The sequence below is a fragment of the Zootoca vivipara genome, chromosome 2 (assembly GCF_963506605.1).
Source record: "Zootoca vivipara chromosome 2, rZooViv1.1, whole genome shotgun sequence".
NCBI lineage: Eukaryota > Metazoa > Chordata > Lepidosauria > Squamata > Lacertidae > Zootoca > Zootoca vivipara.
The window spans coordinates 88,463,972-88,486,066 of record NC_083277.1 but is presented as its reverse complement, the minus strand read 5'-3'; the positions used below and the strand labels follow the sequence as shown (position 1 = coordinate 88,486,066).

General features: G+C 44.5%; 1 protein-coding gene across 2 annotated transcripts in view; it reads right to left on the bottom strand.

Annotated features, from left to right (window-relative positions):
- GAS7 (growth arrest specific 7) overlaps nucleotides 1–22,095 on the bottom strand; it is a 142,687-nt gene that overhangs the window by 62,891 nt on the left and 57,701 nt on the right. For both annotated transcript variants that reach the window (XM_035104613.2, XM_035104614.2), the window contains exon 2: nucleotides 17,993–18,113. In XM_035104613.2, the coding sequence (XP_034960504.1) occupies nucleotides 17,993–18,113 (121 nt within the window). The remainder of the gene's footprint in view (nucleotides 1–17,992; nucleotides 18,114–22,095) is intronic.

Sequence of the window (22,095 nt, the reverse complement as noted above, 5' to 3'; positions counted from 1 at the left end):
GAGGGGCAGGTAGAGCAGGGAGGCACTTCTCATTTTGCCTCAAGCAGTGAAAGGGGACACGCTGCCCCCGTCCTTCTTTCTTATCTACTTTCTCCCATGCAAACCTCCAGTCTTCAAGTATAAGCTGAGTTGCATCCCACCACATATTCATTCAGTGTGAAGATATGCCAGGGAAATGTCAAACCAGTAAACATTTATCTATGCTACAAAGCTATAGATATTAAGGCACCATCATTTTATTACCATTCTCTGCTGAAAACACTGTGCACAACAGAAGAGTTTCTTGGTACTCAACTAAAAGGCAGCATAAAAGCAGCAGTAATTATTATATCATACCTCCAAAGAAAGATATAAGGCATATCTATTCTGCGTGTGGAAGTATTTCAGCTTGCCAGGGGCTCTACTCAACCTGCCCCCAACCAATTTCAGGATCATGGGAGGAAAAGGAGAGGGGAGAGCTCTTTTGCACAAGTTCGTTAGGAATCCCACCCTTTGTCTTAGTTGTAATCACAAGTTCACAGTTGGAAAATCTTGATATTGACCGCAAGATGCAAACAGTAAACATGTGTTGAGTTTGCCCAGTGAGATGAGATGGATAAGTTGCCGCACTTTTATCAGTTTGGCCTCCTATCAACTGACAGAAACATATGCTCTCCCATAACTGGTAGCAGATGTTCGTTCACTCACCACCCACTGACTTATTTTATTCATGACTTGTAAAGGCATCTTAAGTTTGAATAAATCTAAAGCTAGTTCACAGAATTAATTTTTGTTGCTATACAGTGGAACCCCGATTGTCGAATGTAATCCGTTCCAGAAGACCATTCGATTTCCGAAGCGTTCAATAATCACGGTTCCACTGTACCAGTAGACCTGACTTTAACCAGGTACACGGAGAAATTAAAATGTGCACGGATCACGACTATAATTAGCAACAATTCTTAGAATTTCAGCAGCAATTTTTTCTGTCACCACAAACACGGGAACTGCCACTGATAATATCTGTAAACCATCGCCCACACTTCACATTTCTCCATGCAAACACACGTGCCCACGGAAGGCTATGCCTTGTTTCACTTAGAGCAGAAATAAATTGCATAAAGCAGCCCTCAGCCATAAAGAAGAAAAATCAAATCTTTCCGTGACACCTACCTAAACTCTAGGCCTCATTAACATTCTGTGGGATTAAAGATTTGTACTTATACCGCCCACCAAGTGGAAGCAGTATTTTCTAGTATCATATTTGAAAACATATGCGAGTTTGCCTTGTGAAATAAAGTGTGCATTCTTTTCTCCTTAGACTACTAATTAGAGAAGGCTCACTTGCTTTCTTTTCAAGAGAAATATGAGTAGATGACAAGTCTACCACATGAGTAGATGACAAGTCTACTGCTAAGAACTACTGCATGGTTTATAGAATGCCAGGCCAACAGCCAGGTTAGGCTTCTGAAACTCGTCACATAGCTGTAAAATCTAGAGAAGACATGTTATATTGGAAATGAAGGAAGTTTATGAAGAATATTTGTGTTGTCTGGTGGTGTAAACTCACCATAAAAGGTAAAGGGAACCCTGACCGTTAGGTCCAGTCGCGGATGACTCTGGGGTTGCGGTGCTCATCTCGCTTTACTGGCCGAGGGAGCCGGCGTACAGCTTCCATGTCATGTGGCCAGCATGACTAAGCCGCTTCTGGCGAACCAGAGTAGCGCATGGAAATGCCATTTACCTTCCCACCGGAGCAGTACCTGTTTATCTACTTGCACTTTGATGTGCTTTCGAACTGCTAGGTTGGCAGGAGCAGGGACCAAGCAACGGGCGCTCACCCTGTCACGGGGATTCGAACCGCCGACCTTCTGATCGGCAAGCCCTAGGCTCTGTGGTTTAGACCACAGCACCACCCGCGTCCCATAAAAGTGTATTAATCAGCTAAGGCTTCTCCACACTCACCTTTCCTCCAACCTTTCCAAGCACTGCTCACGCTTTAAATCCCACAAAGGTATATTCGTTGTCTTCCTGCTAGACAACACTATGGCACATATACTTCTCTGCATAGTGAGGCGCAGAGCAAAAGGGGGAGGGGAGCACATTCTAGCAACAGGCATGAAGCTATTGGACGATACGCTGCCCAGTTTAAGCAATGGCTTTGGGAAAGATCCAAAATGGCACACACAAACCTCTCACAAGACCACCATCCCTAGTAATGGGGAAAGAACCACTGTGATATCCCAGTTACAGTGTAACAAAACAAGGGTTTCTCTAAATGGATAGACTTCAACCCTTCACTTAATATATTCACAGTGAACATCAAGGCCACACTCTTATGAGTCAATAGACTTAATTAAGAGAGCTCTTAAAGAGGGGAAACAGAAACTTCCAGGTTTGTAAGTGCTCAAGTATCTTACAATGGACTGAGCTTGTGCCAGCAAAACCTCAGCAGAAACAGTGCATGCATTAAGGAGGAATGGGATATATCATGCCCAAGGCAGGTAGTACTGTTGCCATAGAGCAGGCATGTCCAACAGGCAGATCGTGATCTACCTTGACGTCTGTGGTAGATCACTGGCTCCCCCCCCCCACAAACAAGCTCAACAAAGTTCAACAGTGTTGGCCTGCACCCCAAAAAAGGGGGTAGATCACTGCCAGTTTTTAACTCTATGAGGTAGATTGCAGTGTCTTGAGAGAACTCACCAATTATTTCCCCACCCAACACACACTAGGAAGTGGGCTGTTGACCAGAGACTTCCCTTTTACGTCACAGTATACAGAGCTTGGATGTACAAGAAGTAATGATAAATAAATGTAGGTGGCAGGGCCAAGGCCAGCAAGTGTGTAGACCCTGCTCTCCCTTCACTGCACATTCACTGCAACATATGCACTTTCCCACATATGATAGGAGCATCCCATGATACTCCCCACTCTTAGCATGAAGCAACAGAACTCCTTCCTGAAGGGTGTATGGCTTGGCAGGGGCACAGGAAATACACTGGTAACCAGAAGTTTTTTTTTAAAAAAATAAAAATACATATATCCAAGGGACATGAGGAATATTGATGAGAACTCAACCCAGACTTTAGCTACAGGATGCCTAGTACCATTTGAGACTGGCACGAATTAATATTTAAGATGAAAGCAGGATCGGACATTTTCTTTAGGTGAGGAGAGGGCAGAAGGGATGAGGCATACATAGTATTATAAGGAAGATCTAGCAGACTTCCATGCAACATCATACAGTACTGTACGTGGAAAAGGGTATTAAAATAATAGAATCAAAGAACTGCAGAGTTGGAAGGGACCCTGAGGGTCACCTAGTCCAAGCCTCTGCCGTGCATGCAGCTCCTTTTGCAGGATCCCCATAGAAAGCAGCCAGTGCATGCCATCCCTCTTGCTAGTTTGTGTCATATGAACCTCTATTCAATAGAGTCTAGTTGGAGCTATGCTTGAGACAGCCAGGTTCGACAGTGCCAATCATGTATTTGGAAAGATACATCCTAAAGTAGATGGCTGGTACTGTCAAAGCTGGCTGTTCACAGCTCTGCACCAAGGCCACGCTGAAACATAAAATAAGAACAGACGCTGTAAAAGGGAACCTGTTGCAATAGGAAGCCGCATTTTACTGTGGCATTCTGCAAAATCGGTAGAAAGAAAAGTCTGCTTTTGAAGAGTGAGGCATTGAATTTGGAGGGGGGGGGCACGGAACTCTTACCAACAGGTTACAACATCTGGAACATCATGAGTTTATGCAACAAGGTTTTGTAAGGGAAACACCCTGTTGTGTTCCTAGTAGACAGCAGCAGGGCCTCTTGCAATATGATTCTCCAGACTAAATCAGACCCAAAGACAAACCATTAAACAAAAGCAGACACTCCCCAGAAATGTACAATGCAAACATTAAGCAGTCAAGAGGAAAATGTAGACTCGCTTACAAGCCTCCAAAACAACAATCTGTACCAAATTATGTTTACATGAGTGGGTGGAAAGAGAGATTGAATAGGCAAAGTCCCTTGGAGGACTAAGAGAAGTAGGAACGGTGTTGTTCTTTTACTTCATGCCAGGTTGGAGGGCGGTCAGAAGCACAGAGACCCCCCCTCCCTCCTTCTTTTCTGACCTAACCCATTGTCTGGCATGAAATGAGAGCATGAATCGTCTTTTTCTCTCCCTCTCTCCTATGTGTGCAAAAGGACGCAGTGAAGCACATGGCCACAAATAATGGCTAATTGGTTCATTCACCCTTAGGTATTCCTTACTTGTTCCAGGAAGAAACCACCCAGTCCCTGGAAAGGTGGCCTTACAAAGGGAACAATTATGTAAAATGTAGAAAATAAGGAAAGGATGTCAATGAAAAACAAGCAAGAGTTTTCGTAAGTTGTTGCAGGCATTAGTATTTCACTATCTAGCAGTCATAACCGTTGCTTTTGGAAGTTGGTAATGGGAAACTATTCTGGTTAGGGAAGGGCTGCATGAGCCTTGGCCAACCTGGTGGCCTCCAGCCAGGTGCTTTTTGGGGTAGAGGGTGGGAGATTTAGCAGCCAAGGCACAGGACAGCAGAACTTTGTTTTGGGGGGAGGAAATTTGGCACCTGAAGAATCCCTACGGCAAGCATGGACATGAGTTAGTCACTCTTGATTCAGCACAGCGAGTGTGGTCTTTCCAGAGTGAGCAGTTGACGTGGATTAGATACTTCCTCAGGTCACACACACATACTGTGAATACCACTTTCCAGTTTCGGAAAAGAGTTGCAGATGCTCTGCGAGTGGCAAGGACAGAATGTGTCGCCCCTGCTTGTCTGACTCAAATGGAGCTAAAAGGAAGCATCCGGTAAACCAGACCTCAGACAGCAATATGAGAGATCCTTGGCAGTGGCAGGAAAAATGCAAATTCATCTAAAGTGGAATGGATGAGGTCTCTGGAGGGCCTGTTCCTCAACTGAAAAGAGAAAAGGATCACAGCTGTATTGCATCAGCAACAACAGCAGGAAAGCCCTTCACAGGCTGACAAATGCCTTCCAGCTGAATACACCGCCCACACAATTGGAAACCTTAGCCAGCTTCCCAACACATTGGTCATAAAAAGTACGCTTTAACCAGTTAATTTCCTAAATTGCGCAAGGTAAAAAAAAAAAAATTCTCACACACAACAGTGGTGGCAAAACATAGCTATGCTGCATTTCTGAAACGGTTTTAACTGGTATTTTGGATACTTGGGGACTGACTCAGACATGAGTTTAGAGTAGGCTAATTAACCATTAACTAGCTGCACACAAGATAAGAGGTTAATTCAAGGAGAAAGCAGAGGTACTTTCTCTTCCAAGCACACACATACAAGTCATACAACTTGTTTTAGTCTGAAATCCCATGTTTTACTTCAGATTTCTGTGCTGGGGGAGTCTCAACTAGGGTTGCCAGACTCAATAGAGGACAGGACTTTTGTGCCTTTAATTGCCCTGCTCTCTTTTGAGTCTGGAAACCTTAAAGAGAAACCAGCAGACCCTTTTCTTGGAAATTAAACAAAGGGTCTGCTGGTTGCTCTTTAAGGTTTCCAGGCTCAAAAGAGAGCAAGGCAATTAAAGGCACGGAAGTCCTGTCCTCTATTGAGTCTGGCAACCCTAGTCTCAACAAGGAGAGTGGCTAGATCAGCTTTTGCCACCAGCATTTGTCTGAACTAATTCATGGGGCGGCAAGGGTGAGGTAGTTGCATGGGACTGTTTAATGGCAGTGAAGGCTGGCACAAGCTGATCCATCATAACATGAACTCTGCCCAGCGCATCTGGTGGGAAAATAGATACCCCTCGTGGAGACACAAAAATGCAACGCAATAGCAAATATGAAGCCCTAGCTCAAAACAAGCAAGATGGCCAATTTCTTTGCATGCTAAATTAAACAATTTAATCCAGATATGAAATAAATCTCATAGCATAACCCATCACTTATGCCTTTGCAAATCTTAAGAACATATTGCCTGAATCAAGGGGTACAGGATGAGGTAAACAATGAAAAGTGTATTTTAAACCCACAAAGTACAACTCAAGTAAATTAATTGAGCAATACTTTCAGCAACACTTTAAAGCACTCTTTAAAAGATTCCCTGTGACTGAAAAATAAAGAGCTATCACACACTGAGCTGGCCACGACTAGCATCTAGTTAAGCTGATGGACTTATAGCATCTATATGGAAAGGGAATTTGTGAATAGCCTACTGGGGATCAGTTGACAGTGTTCTTGAAGCTACAAACATGAGTTTGACCAAACTGTGGGAGGCAGTGCAAGACAGGAGTGCCTATGGTCCATGGGGTCACGAAGAGTCGGACACGACTAAACAACTGGGGATCATATTTCTATGGAACAAGCGGTACAGTGGTACCTCTGGTTAAGAACTTAATTCGTTCCGGAGGTCCATTCTTAACCTGAAACTGTTCTTAACCTGAGGTACCACTTTAGCTAATGGGGCCTCCTGCTGCCGCCACACCGCCGAAGCACGATTTCTGTTCTCATCCTGAAGCAAAGTTCTTAACCTGAGGTACTATTTCTGGGTTAGCAGAGTTTGTAACCTGAAGCGTTTGTAACCTGAAGCGTTTGTAACCCGAGGTACCACTGTACCGCTTTGAAGCAGAGGAAACATTAAGGACACAAGAAAAGCCAGCTGGATCAGGCCAGTGCCCTATCTAGCCCACCATCCTGTTCTCACAGTGGCCAACCAGATGCCTGTGGGAAACTTGCAAGCAGGACCCAAACACAAGAACACTCTCCCCCTCCTGAGGTTTCTAGCAACTGGTATTCAGAAGCATTGCTGCCTCCCACTGTGTGCAGGCAGAGCACAGCAATCATGGCTAGCAGCCATCAATAGCCTTCTCCTCCATGAATTCACTGAATCCTCTTTTAAAGCCACTCAAGTTGGTGGCCATCACTGTCTCCTGTGGGAATGAGTTCCAAAGGTTAACTATGCACTGTGTGAATAAATACTTCCTTTAATCTGTCCCGAACCTTTCAACATCCAGCTTCGCTGGGTGTCTACAAGCTTTTGTGTTATTAGAGAGGGAGAAAAACTTTTCTCTATCCACTTCCTCTATGTTATGAATAATGTTATAAATGCATATCATGCAATCTCTTACTCACTGCAACCTTTCTTCATAAGGGAGTCACGGACAAGGAAGACATTTCCCAACCAAGTTAGGAAAGGGTCTTTTAAAAGAGTTTTTTGTTTTTTTAAGAACCGGGGTAAACTTATTGACTGCATTCAAACCATCATCCAAACAATGGCTTGGAGGACCCTGAACATGTGCTGCTTACAGAAGTTCACCTGGCTTTAAGGGGCTGCTCCAACTACAGCTTGCCAGTTGACATAATTAAGTCAAAAGTCCTTCCACAAGAACTCTTGGCTTGGATTTTTGAGAGTTTGGGACTGAGAAAGGGCCGCTTACTGTTTTCACCTTTTGTGTCACTACCTGGAGGCGGTTGGAGGTTGGATGGCGGCTAACAGATTGAGGTTGAATCCTGACAAGACATAAGTACTGTTCGTGGGGGACAGGAGGCGGGCAGATGTGGAGGATTCCCTGGTTCTGAATGGGGTAACTGTGCCCCTGAAAGACCAGGTGTGCAGCCTGGGAGTGATTTTGGACTCACAGCTGTCCATGGAGGTGCAGGTCAATTCTGTGTCCAAGGCAGCTGTCTAACAGCTCCATCTGATACGCAGGCTGAGACCCTACCTGCCTGCGGACTGTCTAGCCAGAGTGGTGCATGCTCTAGTTATCTCCCGCTTGGACTACTGCAATGCGCTCTACGTGGGGCTACCTTTGAAGGTGACCCCGGAAACTACAACTAATCCAGAATCCGGCAGCTAGACTGGTGACTGGGAGCGGCCGCCGAGACCACATAACACCGGTCTTGAAAGATCTACATTGGCTCCCAGGACGTTTCCGAGCACAATTCAAAGTGTTGGTGCTGACATTTAAAGCCCTAAATGACCTTGGTCCAGTATACCTGAAGGAGCATCTCCACCTCCATCATTCTGCCTGGACACTGAGGTCCAGCACCGAGGGACTTCTGGCGGTTCCCTCGTTGCGAGAAGCCAAGTCGCAGGGAACTAGGCAGAGGGCCTTCTCGGTGGTGGCGCCTGCCCTGTGGAACGCCCTCCCAACAGATGTCAAAAAGGAAAACAACTACCAGACTTTTAGAAGACATCTGAAGGCAGCCCTGTTCAAGGAGGCTTTTAATGTTTAATAGATATTGTGTTTTATTCTTCTGTTGGAAGCTGCCCAGAGTGGCTGGGGAGACCCGGCCAGATGGGTGGGGTATAAATAATATATTATTATTATTATACCTGTTTTCTAGCAATAGCCGCCATGTTCTTCCTGAGGCAATCAGCCAGCAGCAGCAATTTTCCCCACAAAGCCCCTCTAGGTGAGGCAACCTCATTCTGAGAAGAGTTCTGTGAAAATACTGTGGGGCCCATTTTTCTCCTCAGAACAGTGCTATTTCGTGATGCAGGCAAGACGAGGGGGCAGCGCAAATGGCAGCTGCCAGCCAGTGGTTGTGAGGAAACACACTACCAACACCAGTGATTGTTGCAGCCCCCACCCCCAGAACTGCCAACATGCCCCCACTTCTCTCCACCTCTGAGTGGAGGTGCACTGCAGCTCAGCCCTAACTAATATCCAACATACACACCATTTTCAATGGCAGTTTAAGGGGAGGTGAAATATGAAGGTTATGTAAGCTCATCACATCAATGCAGAGTTAACACTGCAGCCAGTGGCATTGTATCAGTTTTCAAAACATCGGTGTCTTACTAAGAAAATTTTCCATTTGCAGCCTTCCCCATCATTAAGTTAACAGAATCCTCTTGAGCAAGACAAGCACATTTTCACAGGGCAACATAAACACTGGCAAAGAACGTTTAGGGCACTATACAGATTCTCTTTCTGTGGATTTTAAGTGCTTCCAAAACCTTTGCTATCCAGTACACAGGTTTTTCCCCCTCTAATAGTTTAAAATTGGATCCTCAATTCACTCTTGCATTGAAGAAAGATATTATTATTCCTAGTCCATTCCCAGGGGAGTGGGTAGGCATGCTTCTTGCAACTGCAGGATAAAGGTAAAGGTAAAGGGACCCCTGACCATTAGGTCCAGTCGTGACTGACTCTGGGGTTGCGGCGCTCATTTCACTTTATTGGCCGAGGGAGCTGGCATACAGCTAGTCCTCTTTAAAAAACAAACAAACCAGGATAGCTCCCCTGGGGTCCTACCCTTCTCTCTGTCCAGCCCTAGATTCAGACATAGGACAGTGTTTGGGAGGCAACAGGGATAATACCACCACCACCCCTATTGGACATAATATAGTCTGTATCAGGGACTCCTGTGCATCTCGCTATCAACCTCATCACCATATCACTGCAAATATATTGCCAAAGAAGGAATGGTCTTTCCCACTCCACAGGGCTAAGCATAATTGCTGCCTCCAACAATTATAGCAAAAAATTTCAAGGTACATTTAAAATCCTTTCACTGCATCTACTTTTGGGAATCACTGTGCCCATTCAAACAAACAAACAAATAAAAAATGCTGATTAGCATACACCACCAGCCACTAATTTACACTTATTCACTTCAGGCTATTAAGTGACGCACAAAAGATACTCCTTACTGAAACTGCTCTATGAAACAACCAATGATACTTGTCCAATTGTTCCTTCCACTTAATGGTTAAGGAATAAACACACACACACACACACAATGGCAGTGGGGAGGGGGAGAAGAGCTAACTTCTCCGTTGAGCTTACCTTGCTTCTCTCCCTTGCATACAATTCACATACGTTGAAATAAGTTGCCTTTGAATCCAGACATCAGTACTGATCATCAAGTATCTAAACTCCGTCTCAGACAAACTCTTCCTATATTCATTCCTGCCACTGTGTTACGCACACAAGTCAATCTCGATTTGCTCACAACATGAGCTTTCGCAATCTGAACAAGCCCAGAGAGATTTAGTTCCTGAAATTCCAGTATAGCAACAGATTCTAATTGAATCTGCCCAAGATTGCCATATTTTGCAAAATATGGGGATGATCTATTTTGCCCAAACAAACTAGACACACTGGGACCTTAAGAGTGGTCATGGCTGAGGAAATAGTCAAAGAGAACACAATAGCTATCCCAGCCTTTTGGCTGAGGGTTTCGGACTACAACTCCCATCATCCCCTGCCAACACAGCCCCTATGCTGGCTGGGCAGTTGTAGCCCAAAATATTGGAAGGCACCAGGCTGGAGAATATTGGACTCCCAGACACAACCCTCCCACATAGATTACAGTCAAGCTTCCAGAAAGCACTAGGGACAGGCATGGAAATACAGGACTCTTAAAAATTAAAAAGGGAGACTGTTACGGGCTCTTCATAGTGAACTGGAACAAAGAAAGTGTTCATTATGGCAACAGCTTCTGAAGTTATGTCACATCTACTCAGAGATGGCACTGTCAGAAACAAGATATCTTCCCAGTTTACCCTCCCTTGTCTATGGAGCAAGGACAGTCCAGGCTCAACTTCAGTGGCACAGCAAGGCCAGCTCTAGAAAATCTTTCCAATTTCTGTTTCTGAGAAGTAAATTAACAACGAGGAAATAACAATGAGGTGGGAGAACAGAAGTTGAGACAGACAATCCGCTTCTGTCATATGTATGGGATCTCTTGTTTATCTGCATGTAAGCATCAAGGAAAAACATAGCAATGAGGGAAGTTGGAAGAGCAGCTATGTCCCTTCCTCCCAAACTGTTTAAGATTTGATAGATGCATGGTGGGTACTTTTATCATAGAGGGGGGAAGCGACTCACAAAATGGTTCCTGCAAGAACTTGAGTTCAGCTTTGACTCGCCATTACAGAAACCTTGGGTGTTTTCCCTCCCCAATACTCTGTAATATACTTATGAGGGGCAAAAGGTTCATCCAATTAGGGCTGTGAACACATTACAATGCAGGGACACGTGTGGCGCTGTGGTTTAAACCACTGCACCGCTTAGACTTGCCGATCGGAAGGTCGGCGGTTCAAGGCCCCGCGACGGGGTGAGTTCCCGTTGTTCAGTCCCTGCTCCTGCCAACCTAGCAGTTCGAAAGCACACAGTTCAAGTAGATAAATAGGTACCGCTCCAGCGGGAAGGTAAACGGCGTTTCCGTGCACTGCTCTGGCTTCATCAGCAGCAGCTTAGTCATGCTGGCCACATGGCCTGGAAAAACTGTCTGCAGAAGTAGACAAACACCGGCTCCCTCGGCCTGTAAAGCGAGATGAGTGCCACAACCCCAGAGTCGTTCGCGACTGGACTTAACTGTCAGGTGTACCATTACCTTTACCTTTACTTTTACACATTACAATACTGTTCACTCTGGCTCCATTTTTGAAACCATGTGCACATGACATTACCCAGGATCCGGAGCAATCCTGTAGTTTCTGGTAAAATACTGCGTTCTAATGCAGTTTCCCTCAAGCCAGCCACAATGCAACTTGAGCACTGTTTCCTTATTTGAGACTCAGCTGTGAAAGTTTCCTTTCCATCGGGATTTCTGGGGGTGGAAACTGGGCAGGGAAACTAAACAACCAATTCTTATCAGATGAAGATATCATTGCCCAGTCTCTCCCACTGGCATACACATACAGCAGGTGACTTCAGTACACATCAACCCTTGCTGGTGTGTACAGTGATGGGCAAATTTGACTTGAAACATGAGACAAGAACAAACCCCCTCGCTGTGTTTAAACCAGTAATTTGTACACAGATTGAACTATACTGAAATTAGACCTACCAAAATCAATGGACCCAAGTTACTCAATGTGACTCCTCTCAGTAGGACTAGCACTGGGTACACTCCAAAATGTTTGGTACCTGGGATGTAGAGGAGACTTTATCTTTGCTCTTCACAGGGCCTACTTTAACAAGAGCTTTTTTCACAAGCTGCAGCAGAATGGCCTTTTCGGTTTGTTGCAAGCAACCTTTTCTCCTACAGACACCTGGAGCCACCACCCTGCATATGTTGCACAATCAGAATTCCATGGGAGCTTTGTCAGCCTAACATCTTGAAACAAAGGTGGGCCAATCCTGCAGGCATGAAATGCTTAAAGAGCATTCCAGCGTTGGGGGCAGGGGTCATGCTAAGGCGGGCCTTGAGATCACAACACATTTATCTATGGGAATTTCACAAGAAGGAGTTCTTCTAGGTTCTCCATAGCTTTGCTTTTTAAAAGAACAAATCAGGAAGTGGTACCGCAGCCTTCCATCGAAGAGCACAAACCCCATCCTTCCTTGGGGGGGGGGGGTGAACTTGATCATATAAACAGCATCAGGGATGCCCACCAGACTGTGAAATTAACCAGGAAGCAATAGCATGTACAGTATGACCAAGACACTAAACATGAATGGGAGATTATCAGGACTTTTTGTGCACTGGGGATAGCTGGCAGGATAGTGTTGACTTTTCTCCCCACAATAGGCAGGTTCTGCTATGTTTTGAACACTACACAAATGCCACATGGCAATTTACCTAAAAGGCTACAATTACTCTCCTCCAAGAAGGACAAAACATAGCTGACAGCTACTGATTTCCTAAACGACTAAATGCCACCAGCAATAAGCTAGGCCAGGCGACCAGGCCACCAGAAACCCTGAGAGATCTCTGAGAAGACTGTCCTCTCCCAGGAATGGGACATAAGGCTTGCAAAGAGCCCACTGCTGGAGACTGCGAGATACCCAAGGCAGTTCAGGCCCGATGCTTACAGTTATGCTCCAAAACGACAGAACAATGTATTAGAAACAAAGGGATTTTTAGTAGTTGACTTCACTGCTTTTGTATATAAAAGGAAATGAAAGAGAAATATATCCTGTTTGGATAAGGTTTTATGGAAGACAAGCAATTCGGTATATTTCATCCATTTGGATTTATATCTTGTGTCAAAGGAGAGGCTACAGTCCATTCTTCACTGCCAAGTTTGAAACAACCTTGGATTAACAAGGAACAGGGTAAAAAATGCATTCAATTATTTCCTTTTTCAATCATTTTAAACACCCATTGCCTGCTGTGAGGGACAGCTCCAGCCTTTTACCCTCAGCCAAAAAAAACACAAAAAACACAAAAAACCCTCTCTTCCCAATGCCTAAGGGAGGAACTAGGAGTGTGCAAACAAACCCCACACCATCAGTAGGTAATAAACTTAGATCAGACAGGTGCTTGGTGCGCATCCCTCAGCCCCTGTCAGGCCAAACATGCCAGTCCTTCCCCTGCTGGCCCTCTAAGCTCACCCAGGGCAGCAGGAGCTGGGATGGCAGGGTCACGGGTGGGTGCAAGCCACAGAGCCTAGCCGCACCTGCTATTCATGGGGGTCTTTTAGCAGCAGCCCTCCCCCACCACTTCACACTAGCAGAGGCCGCTCCTCCACCTAGTTCTGGGAGCCTTTTCTGTTCTTTCGGAGGTTTCACTTTATTATTTTGGTCACTGCGTGATTAGAATGCAGAGGAAAGGCAGGATGTCTCGCAGGGCTTGCTGTGAACAGCAAGATCAAATGCATTACCAGGATTACTCTGTGGGCCACTCTGATATAATATGCAGCCTCTGGGTTCTGTGTCTAAGTCCTCCTGCAGGCCACTTGGTTCTGAGACATTGGACCGCCCTGGGTTAAATCAATTGAGAGCACTTTTCGGAATACTCCCCGCACCATTTTTAATGACTCCATCTTTTGAAAAGACCCCTTTAAAGCAACACCCAACTTTACAATTCTGCTTCAAGCTCTCCTCCCTACAAAACTCAATTTTTCCAGTCAATAATATATATGCTATTGGTTTTCCATGACCTTTACATTGGCTGTTCATAATAAAAATAGGTGTTACCCTTTTTAAAAGGTTTGGGGGAAGGGAGGCAAAATCCTAACAACATGGCCATACACACTCCGGATCTTTATAATATGCATATCTTCATGGTGAAATCACGTGAATATTTACTAAATGACAGCTCAAGCCTCATGGAGTGGTCCATAGTCTCTGGCCACAAGAGAGTAAAATTCCCTGGATTGGTTCCTGGATACCATTAAATGTGGGGCCAAAAGCTCTCCGCTTGGTCACATGGTAAAGGTAAATCTGCAAGTTGCTACCATGCAGTGGGTGTTTGTTGAATTCCTGGCTTAATTTGCCAAACTTTTAAGATTTAATCTACGGGAACTCATAATGGGGAAACAGAGGAGAGAGGTGCGGGAAAGGGAAAGTATCAATTTGCTATTGCTGGGATCCCCAACTTGCTTTTTCTCATTAAAATCTATATTTTTTAAAAAAAACACACACACACCCAAAAAAAGTTCAAGTTTCATTAGAAAAATGTTCTCAGGAAAGCACAGTGGAACCATGTATACATGACATTAGCCACAATCCATATCTATCCTGTCGTCTCTGGAGGAATACTCCTGCCTGATGTTTTCCTTCAAACCAGCTTCCATGCGATTTGAAAACATAAACTTTGGTTAAGCTGAGGTTTTTTGAGATAAAAGTTCAGGGGGGCTGCAGTTGCAGGGAAACCCAGCAGATAATACAGATCAGGTGGAGACGTCTTCACCACTCTGGTGTGTAGAGCAACATGCAAATGCAGTGCAGGGACGGGTGTGTGTGTGTGTGACCTCACTGAAGCAGCAAATGTGCATGGAGCTTCTTTTATGTATAATTTGTCCACTTTCCTCTTTCAGCACCTGCATTCATGTCAATATACAGAGAACTGGCAAATGGAATGCCTAGCTATGGCTGGAAATTGGAAATCTGGAGAAAATACAGTACACATTTGTTATGAAATGAAAAGAAGTTTACCTCAAAAAATGTGAAAGTGAAGGGGGCAACTGAGAACTTTCATAAGGGTGTATGTTGCAGCACATTCCACAAATCACGGTGCTTCTTTTTTCTGTTGATGATTTTTGTTTTGAATGTCAGCACCTCTGTTTCAGAATTCTTTGACAAGGAAAATTTTTATCAAGTGTGATGGGGGGGGGAGAGCTTGCTCTTTGCAGTTTTGACTTTCTCTGTTCCTCATCACAAACAGAAAGTCTCAATTAAATTTCGGACTGAATCACTTTTTAAATAATAATAATTATTACTACTACTACTACTACAGGTTATAACCAAATAAAACTTCTTAGAAGGTGATGTCTTCACAAGAATGTGAGCAGGGGTGGGGTGGGGGCGGAAATCCATGCTGTACCCAAATCCAATAAAATTCTCACTTTAAGTCTAAGCCCTGGCCTTACAGTTCTTGAATCGACCAATAAGCCCATCCAAAGGATGCTGGGTAAATCAGAAGCAGGTCTGCCATATATCTGAGGTGAATTCGATTAAACTATGGTCAATTTGCATAGTATATTCAAACAAATTTGAAAAGGGCCATTGGCTTCGTCAGTTAATGTAGAATCGGAGAAATAATCGTACACAGTCCTTCAGTGCTTCTTTGCACTCATTAGTGCTTTAGCTATGTTTATAACTAGCAATACAGGGGCATATGGGAGAAATGAAAGTTTGCTACCGGTAATATCTAAGGCAGGTTTGTAGACCCTCAAGGGCACTGCTGCTGAAATTCCCTAGTTGTTACTGCTCAGGTAGGCTATTCCTGCTCAGAGCTGCCGTTCAAAAAAGTAAAATAAAGAAAGAAATGCTGCCTGTTATGATCAGATTTGCAGCAGATGGCCAGAGTCACCCCCCCCCTTGTTTTCTCCTTCTCAGTTAAGACTGCTCAAGGGCTGAATGTGATTTGCTGAGTTCAGCAGGAGTAATAAGAAGCTGCCACAGTGCTGCTCTGCTTGTCCAGCTGCCCCCACTAAGCCTCCAAGTAAGGTGACATCTTTTTTTCTCCTGCCCTGAAAATCTATCCAGTATTTCCATGCTGAAAATCATGGAATCATAGAATTGCAGAGTTGGAAGGGACCCCGAGGATCATTCTAGTCCAACCCCCCGCAATGCAGGAATATGCAGCTGTCCCATACGTAATACAATTCTAATTACTGTCATCATGTTCTTTGATGGCTACTTTTCATTCTCGATCTGGCTTGCACCTGGGACAGGTACCCTATTACCTCACACCAAGCTCCAGCAGGAGGAAGGGCGGGTGTAAGAGTAACAAATAAATACATTACAGCACAACATTTAACTTGCTTGCTTAAAAGGAAATCTCTTCTACCAAAAACCAAAACAAAACTTTGGTTCCACCCCGCCTATGTTTGATGACAAAGAATAACAAAAAGCCTGAAACAGAAGTTGCAATTCATTAATGCCTAGAAAGCATTAGGCTAAGAGATCAGAGCCCTTGTGGAATGTGAGGTGTCACCAAAAGACAAATGCGTTATTTGGCTATGTATCTGATCCTAAAAAGAAGGAAGCAGAAACCACATGGCTCAATACAAGTAAATTAAGAGTGTCTACTTTATATTAGTCGGTTGTGAAAGTATGGGGAGAAGGGGACATGCTACAATGCAAACAGAGAACTGTCAATTAGAAGGAGAGCTTTATTGTTTGAACATAAATAATTTGTCATGGACTCCTGTAAAATTCAAAACCTAATTTAGCTGTCATCTCCCTCCCTGTAGGATGCAATCCCAGGCACTACACGTTTGGAAAATGGGAGCAGCTGCTAAGGGCCCAGCTCGAAGCAGAAATTCTCACTGTTTGGGTGATATTAATTCTTCATGGAATGTGTGGCAAACAATCCCGACCAAAGTTGGGGGTGGGTGGGTTTGCACCCTGTTGCAACACAGTTTTAAATCCTGCTTGTGTCTCGTGCAAATTTCCATAGCAAAGGATCGGTCAGTCAGTCACTTCTGGTGTGATGAAGATTTAGCTAAACCACAAAGAAAACCCCCTGAATGGACACGTAAGGCATTACGGATTTCCTGCGCTGATGCTTGGGGAAGTCAAAGTTTCCAAACGTCCTTTATTTTAAAAGGGGCAGGCCATATTTCAAAATGATACCCATGGTTGCAAAACATCACAGCCCCACAGACTTTTTAATGATTATTTCAGGCTCATGGCCCATAGTGTTATTTATTTGGTAATTCCATGTGATTAGGGCTATTCCAGCCCGTAGTCTTGTCCCTTCTGGGGATGGAATGAATTCCCTATCCATAAATGCCCAAAGGCAACAATGAAACACACACACTCAAAGTAACTTGCACAGAGCACTACTACAGTGTTGAGACACCGTCCCAGAAGAAATACCAACACTCAAAGTTCCCACAGACATACCTTAACAAGGCCCAGGATTGGGGGCCAATCATTCTGCTAATTTGTAAGGTGGATGCCAGGTCAGAATCCAAAGTTGCTTATTCCAAAAGCCTGGGATAAGGTATCACGAAAACGTATCCCACTAAATTCCTGGCTCTGGTCCATTCACCCACACCCCTCCTTTGGAAATTTGGCTCATTTCCCCCAAGTGGTGGATGGATCTACCATGGGGGTGGAGGCTGAGAAGGAGGAGGAGGAAGAGGTGGACGTGGACATGGCAGTATGGAAATGAAGGAAGAGGAGGTGGTGGAGAAGAACAAGGAAGAGGACAAGACTGCTCCTATGTCTACAAGGAACAGAGGTTCCCAGGGACCGCAAGCATGTCCATTCTGTCCACAATAATGCAAAAATCTATCAAAATCAGCTCCAAGTCCTGACTATCCCAGCAGCAGCAAAGTAACTGCTATTTCAAGCTGATGGTTGCTTGCTTAAAACCTCTTGACCTTTTATGAACTTCCATCCCCTGGGGTTATCGTCTTGAACAAAAGTGAGCTTATTCTTCTGCAGAATCCAAATTAAGACTATGTGGTCACTTGAGAGCAGAAGAGGAAATACTAGAAACCCAGGCCTAAAATGTGTCAGGATTGGAATCTGAATGAGAAACTGGAAAAATTTCAAGCTATTTTTTTTAATTAAGTAAAAATTATTAGCTGCCTTAAGTTTTTAGAGAATTCAGAGGAGATAAACATTTACGCATAAAAGGATCACATAAATGAAGCTTACCATTGGTGAAAGTGTTCACGTAGTACCTTCGTCCCTGGGGAGACATATAACTCTGCCAGCCGGGTGGGAGGTGGCCATTTTGAGTGTCTTCTCCGACTTGAGGTATGACCTTCCTAGGTTTCTGATGACAGGACAACAGAAAAAGCCTGTTAAAACTTGCTTCCAGATGATGATAAAAAGATTGGACAGAACAGGTACAGTATGAAATTCTGAGGTATCTTTTATTATTCCTGGTGGTAAGATATGGGAAATAGGAGAGGTAAACACTCCTAAAAACCCAAACACCCCAATTATCTTCCCATCTGCAGCCTGGGAAATGTATTCAGACTATCTTCTGTAAAGCACAGACGTTCCCTAAGGGCAGGGAAGATGGTGGAATGTCGTGGAGCCAGTATTGTAGCTTTGACAATCCAACATATCATTGCATGTGACTTTTGGGAAACAGAAATACAGAACACTGTCTCCAAGGAGAATTAATCATATAAGCAGATTCTGTGTCCATACTAGGCTCATAGATAGACAGCTATTCTGTTATATAGATATGCTGTTATACAAATCATTATTATAAACACAACATGCTACCAGTACACCAATTGAACACCTATACTGTCAATCCTCGGCTCCTGGACGCCTCCATTTTGGAACATTGCGGCTCCCGAACACCGAAAACCCGGAAGTAAGTGTTCTGGTTTTTGAACATTTTTCGGAAGCCAAACGTGCAACGCGGCTTCCACTTGAGTGCAGAAAGCTCCTGCAACCAATCGGAAGCCGCGCCTCAGTTATCGAACATTTCAGAAGCCAAACAGGCTTCTGGAATGGATTATGTTCAACAACCGAGGTTTGACTGTAATACACATCTGTAAGAACAAGCATGATGAAAATTATCAGCAAAGGCGAAAACACACTATGGCAAATGGAATTCCCCCCCACAACCTAATGGTGCTCCTCAATTATGTTGATTGTCCAACATTATTTCATTATCACCAGTACCATATTTTTCCGTGTATAAGATGCCCCCATGTATAAGATGCCCCCTATTTTTGGGTACTCCAAATTAAGAAAACACCCCTCAGCACTACCTGTGTATAAGACGAGCCCCAATTTTAAATCTAATTTTTTGGTTTTTAAAAAACCCGTCTTATACACGGAAAAATAAAGTACTGTATATTCCTGCGTATAAGACTACTTTTTAACCCAGGAAAATCTTCTCAAAAGTCGGGGGTTGTCTTATACGCCGGGTCGTATTTCTTATACGGCGAGTATATCCCAAACTATATTTTAACTGGAAAAGTTGGGGGTCGTCTTATATGCCCAGTCGTCTTATATGCCGGAATATATGGTATATTTGGCTGGTGGTATTCAATCCTATAAACATACAATGGCTGTCAACATAGGTAAGGTGTCCTTTTGGCTTCTGGAAGAGGATTTTTAAAAAAGCCTCTCCAAATCAACCAACTTTGTGTCCAACACCACCTTGCCATTTAAATTTTCTTGTCGTAATCAAACCTGCAGAAGCAATAAAGGACAAGGATTTAAAATTCTAGAGCTCCAAGCTTTGGGGGAAATTATCAAATCTTGAGATTAAGTTCGGCATTTTGCCCCTAGGTCCAGCCAACACTCTGGAATCCTGTGGCAAATGACCCTGGAGGCCTGGCTTCTCAAATGGCCACCAGGGAATTTTATTGTGGCCAGAGAAGCATGGAAGGAGAAGTGGAGGCAGTGAGAACTGAGAACAGCTGCAGTAGGAATAAGCAAACCACCAACAGAAGGCACACTCAAATACTTACACTACCCTTCCCCAACCAGTGTCCTCTAGATGTTGTTGGATTACAACTCCCATCTTCCCTCATAATTGGCCATGCTAGCTGGGGCTGATGGAAGTTGCTATTCAAAACATCTGGAGGACACCAGGTTGGGGAAGGCTGATACTGTAACTCAGGGGAAAACAGCACTATGCCACTGAACAGCCCTGAGACCCCCCAGTACTGCCCTGAGACCATTGGGTATAGGGAGGTCTATAAATTCAAATAACAACAACTTGTATGGTAAAAAAGCAAGGCACTGCAATTAGGAGAACCACTTATCTCAAGCAGGCTGTGTGTACATATATTCATGTGTACACATACACACGCAGCCTCAGCTAATGGTCTCTTTGACACCCACAGTTCCCATCGCACCCTAGCCTTGTAGCCACACATTTGATGCTCTGCCCTGATCACATGGGGACAGAGAGTCATTAGGAGCAAATCTGAATGACACTCCCATTACACTGCCCTCGTTTTAGCAGGAACCGGGTGGAGGAGGCAACCCAATTAGATCTCCAGCTCACTATCCTATAAACTTCCTTATGTAATCGCAATGGCTAGAAACAGCAAGGTGCAGAGCAGAGAAAAGCCTGGGCAAGGCTCCAAGACGATGACAAGCAGCTGTGCATGAATAGCTTTTGGCCGTGTACACACAGCTGGGAATCTTAGAACGAGCTCTTCTCTGACCAGTCAGGGGTGACGTACGCCGTAATGCGGCCCTGCTCCAACAATATGCCTCGGGGGAAGAAGCTGCCCAAATGAGTAGGTCAACGACGGAACAGCAAAGAGGTAACACCAAAGCCCCTAAGTCTCATTATCATAGTAGCATAACAGCATTACTCATTGCAAAAGTATGCACCACACATAAGCCGACGCTGTTCCTGCACACAATGCCGCCATACAATTCCCAGGTGTTTTTCAGGTCTCCACACCTAAGTCGGCATTCAGAAAACCATTGGATAGTTCACTGTCGCCAAGGCTACATCCCACTGTCTGGGATTACATTAAGTGGGGACTCTGATAAACTTGAGCTCTTCTCTTCCTCCAAGCAGTGCCACTGCCTTGGCCTTTGACTTCCAGCAATGATTGAACCTCTCTGCCTCGGCTATACTTTACTAACGCCAGAGGCTCGTTCTCCTTGCTTCAAGTTGGCAACAGCTAGGAGGCAGGGCAGGGAGTATTGAACACCTAGTCACCTGTGGCGTGATACCCTGATCGTGTCACTATTGACCTGTACACCACTACAGTACTTTATTCTTCCACTGTCGCCAATTTTGTGGCAAAAACCCAGGGTTCCCCGGTGAAGTATTGAGTCTCAGTCAGGTAGAGTTAACAATGAAGATTAAAGTTTAAAATATATTCGAAACGCTGTCACTCTATTCCAGGCATCCCCAAACTGCGGCCCTCCAGATGTTTTGGCCTGCAACTCCCATGATCCCTAGCTAACAGGACCAGTGGTCGGGGAAGATGGGAATTGTAGTCCAAAACATCTACAGGGCCAAAGTTTGGGGATGCCTGCTCTATTCCCTCTCAGTCTTGTCCCTGTCTCTAACTCACTCTAACTCCTCTATCTACCCTCCCAAAAGAACCAACTGAACTAACTCTCAAAATCAGGTAGGCTCCGCCTCCAGGCTTTCTTATTGGTCAACCTATTAACCCTTTCTCTCCCCCAATACAAACGTATCCCCAAAGAATGGGCAAACACCACATCACCCTTCAAGAATGAGCCCCCAGCTGACAGCTTCAAAACCCTTTCCACTGATGAAGTGGGAAAAGAAGAGGTTTTAAAAAAAAAGGCTGAAACTTTAGGCTTGGGAAGTTACTGTTATTCAGTCAGTCTGAAATACACAGGTAGCTGCCTTACAGTGAGTCAGTCCATCTACACCAGGGATGGGGAACCTGTGGAGCCCCAGATGTTGTTAGACTCAAACTCCACATCAGACATATGTAAGTGGCACCTCGTGTTATGAACTTAATTCGTTCTGGAAGTCCGTTCTTAACCCGAAGCGTTCTTAACCTGAGGCACACATTCCCTACATAGGCCTCCTGCGGCCCTGGAAGAGGAATTGCGTTCGTATCCCGGGGCAAAGTTCGCAACCACCTACTTCCGGGTTTGTGGAGTTTGTAACCCGAAGCGTTCGTAACTCGAGGTGCCACTGTACTTCAGTGGCATTTTGAAGGGAAGTAATAATAATAATAATAATTTATTATTTATACCCCGCCCATCTGGCTGGGCTTCCCCTGCCACTCTGGTGGCTTCCAACAAACATTAAAATACATCAAATATCACAGATTAAA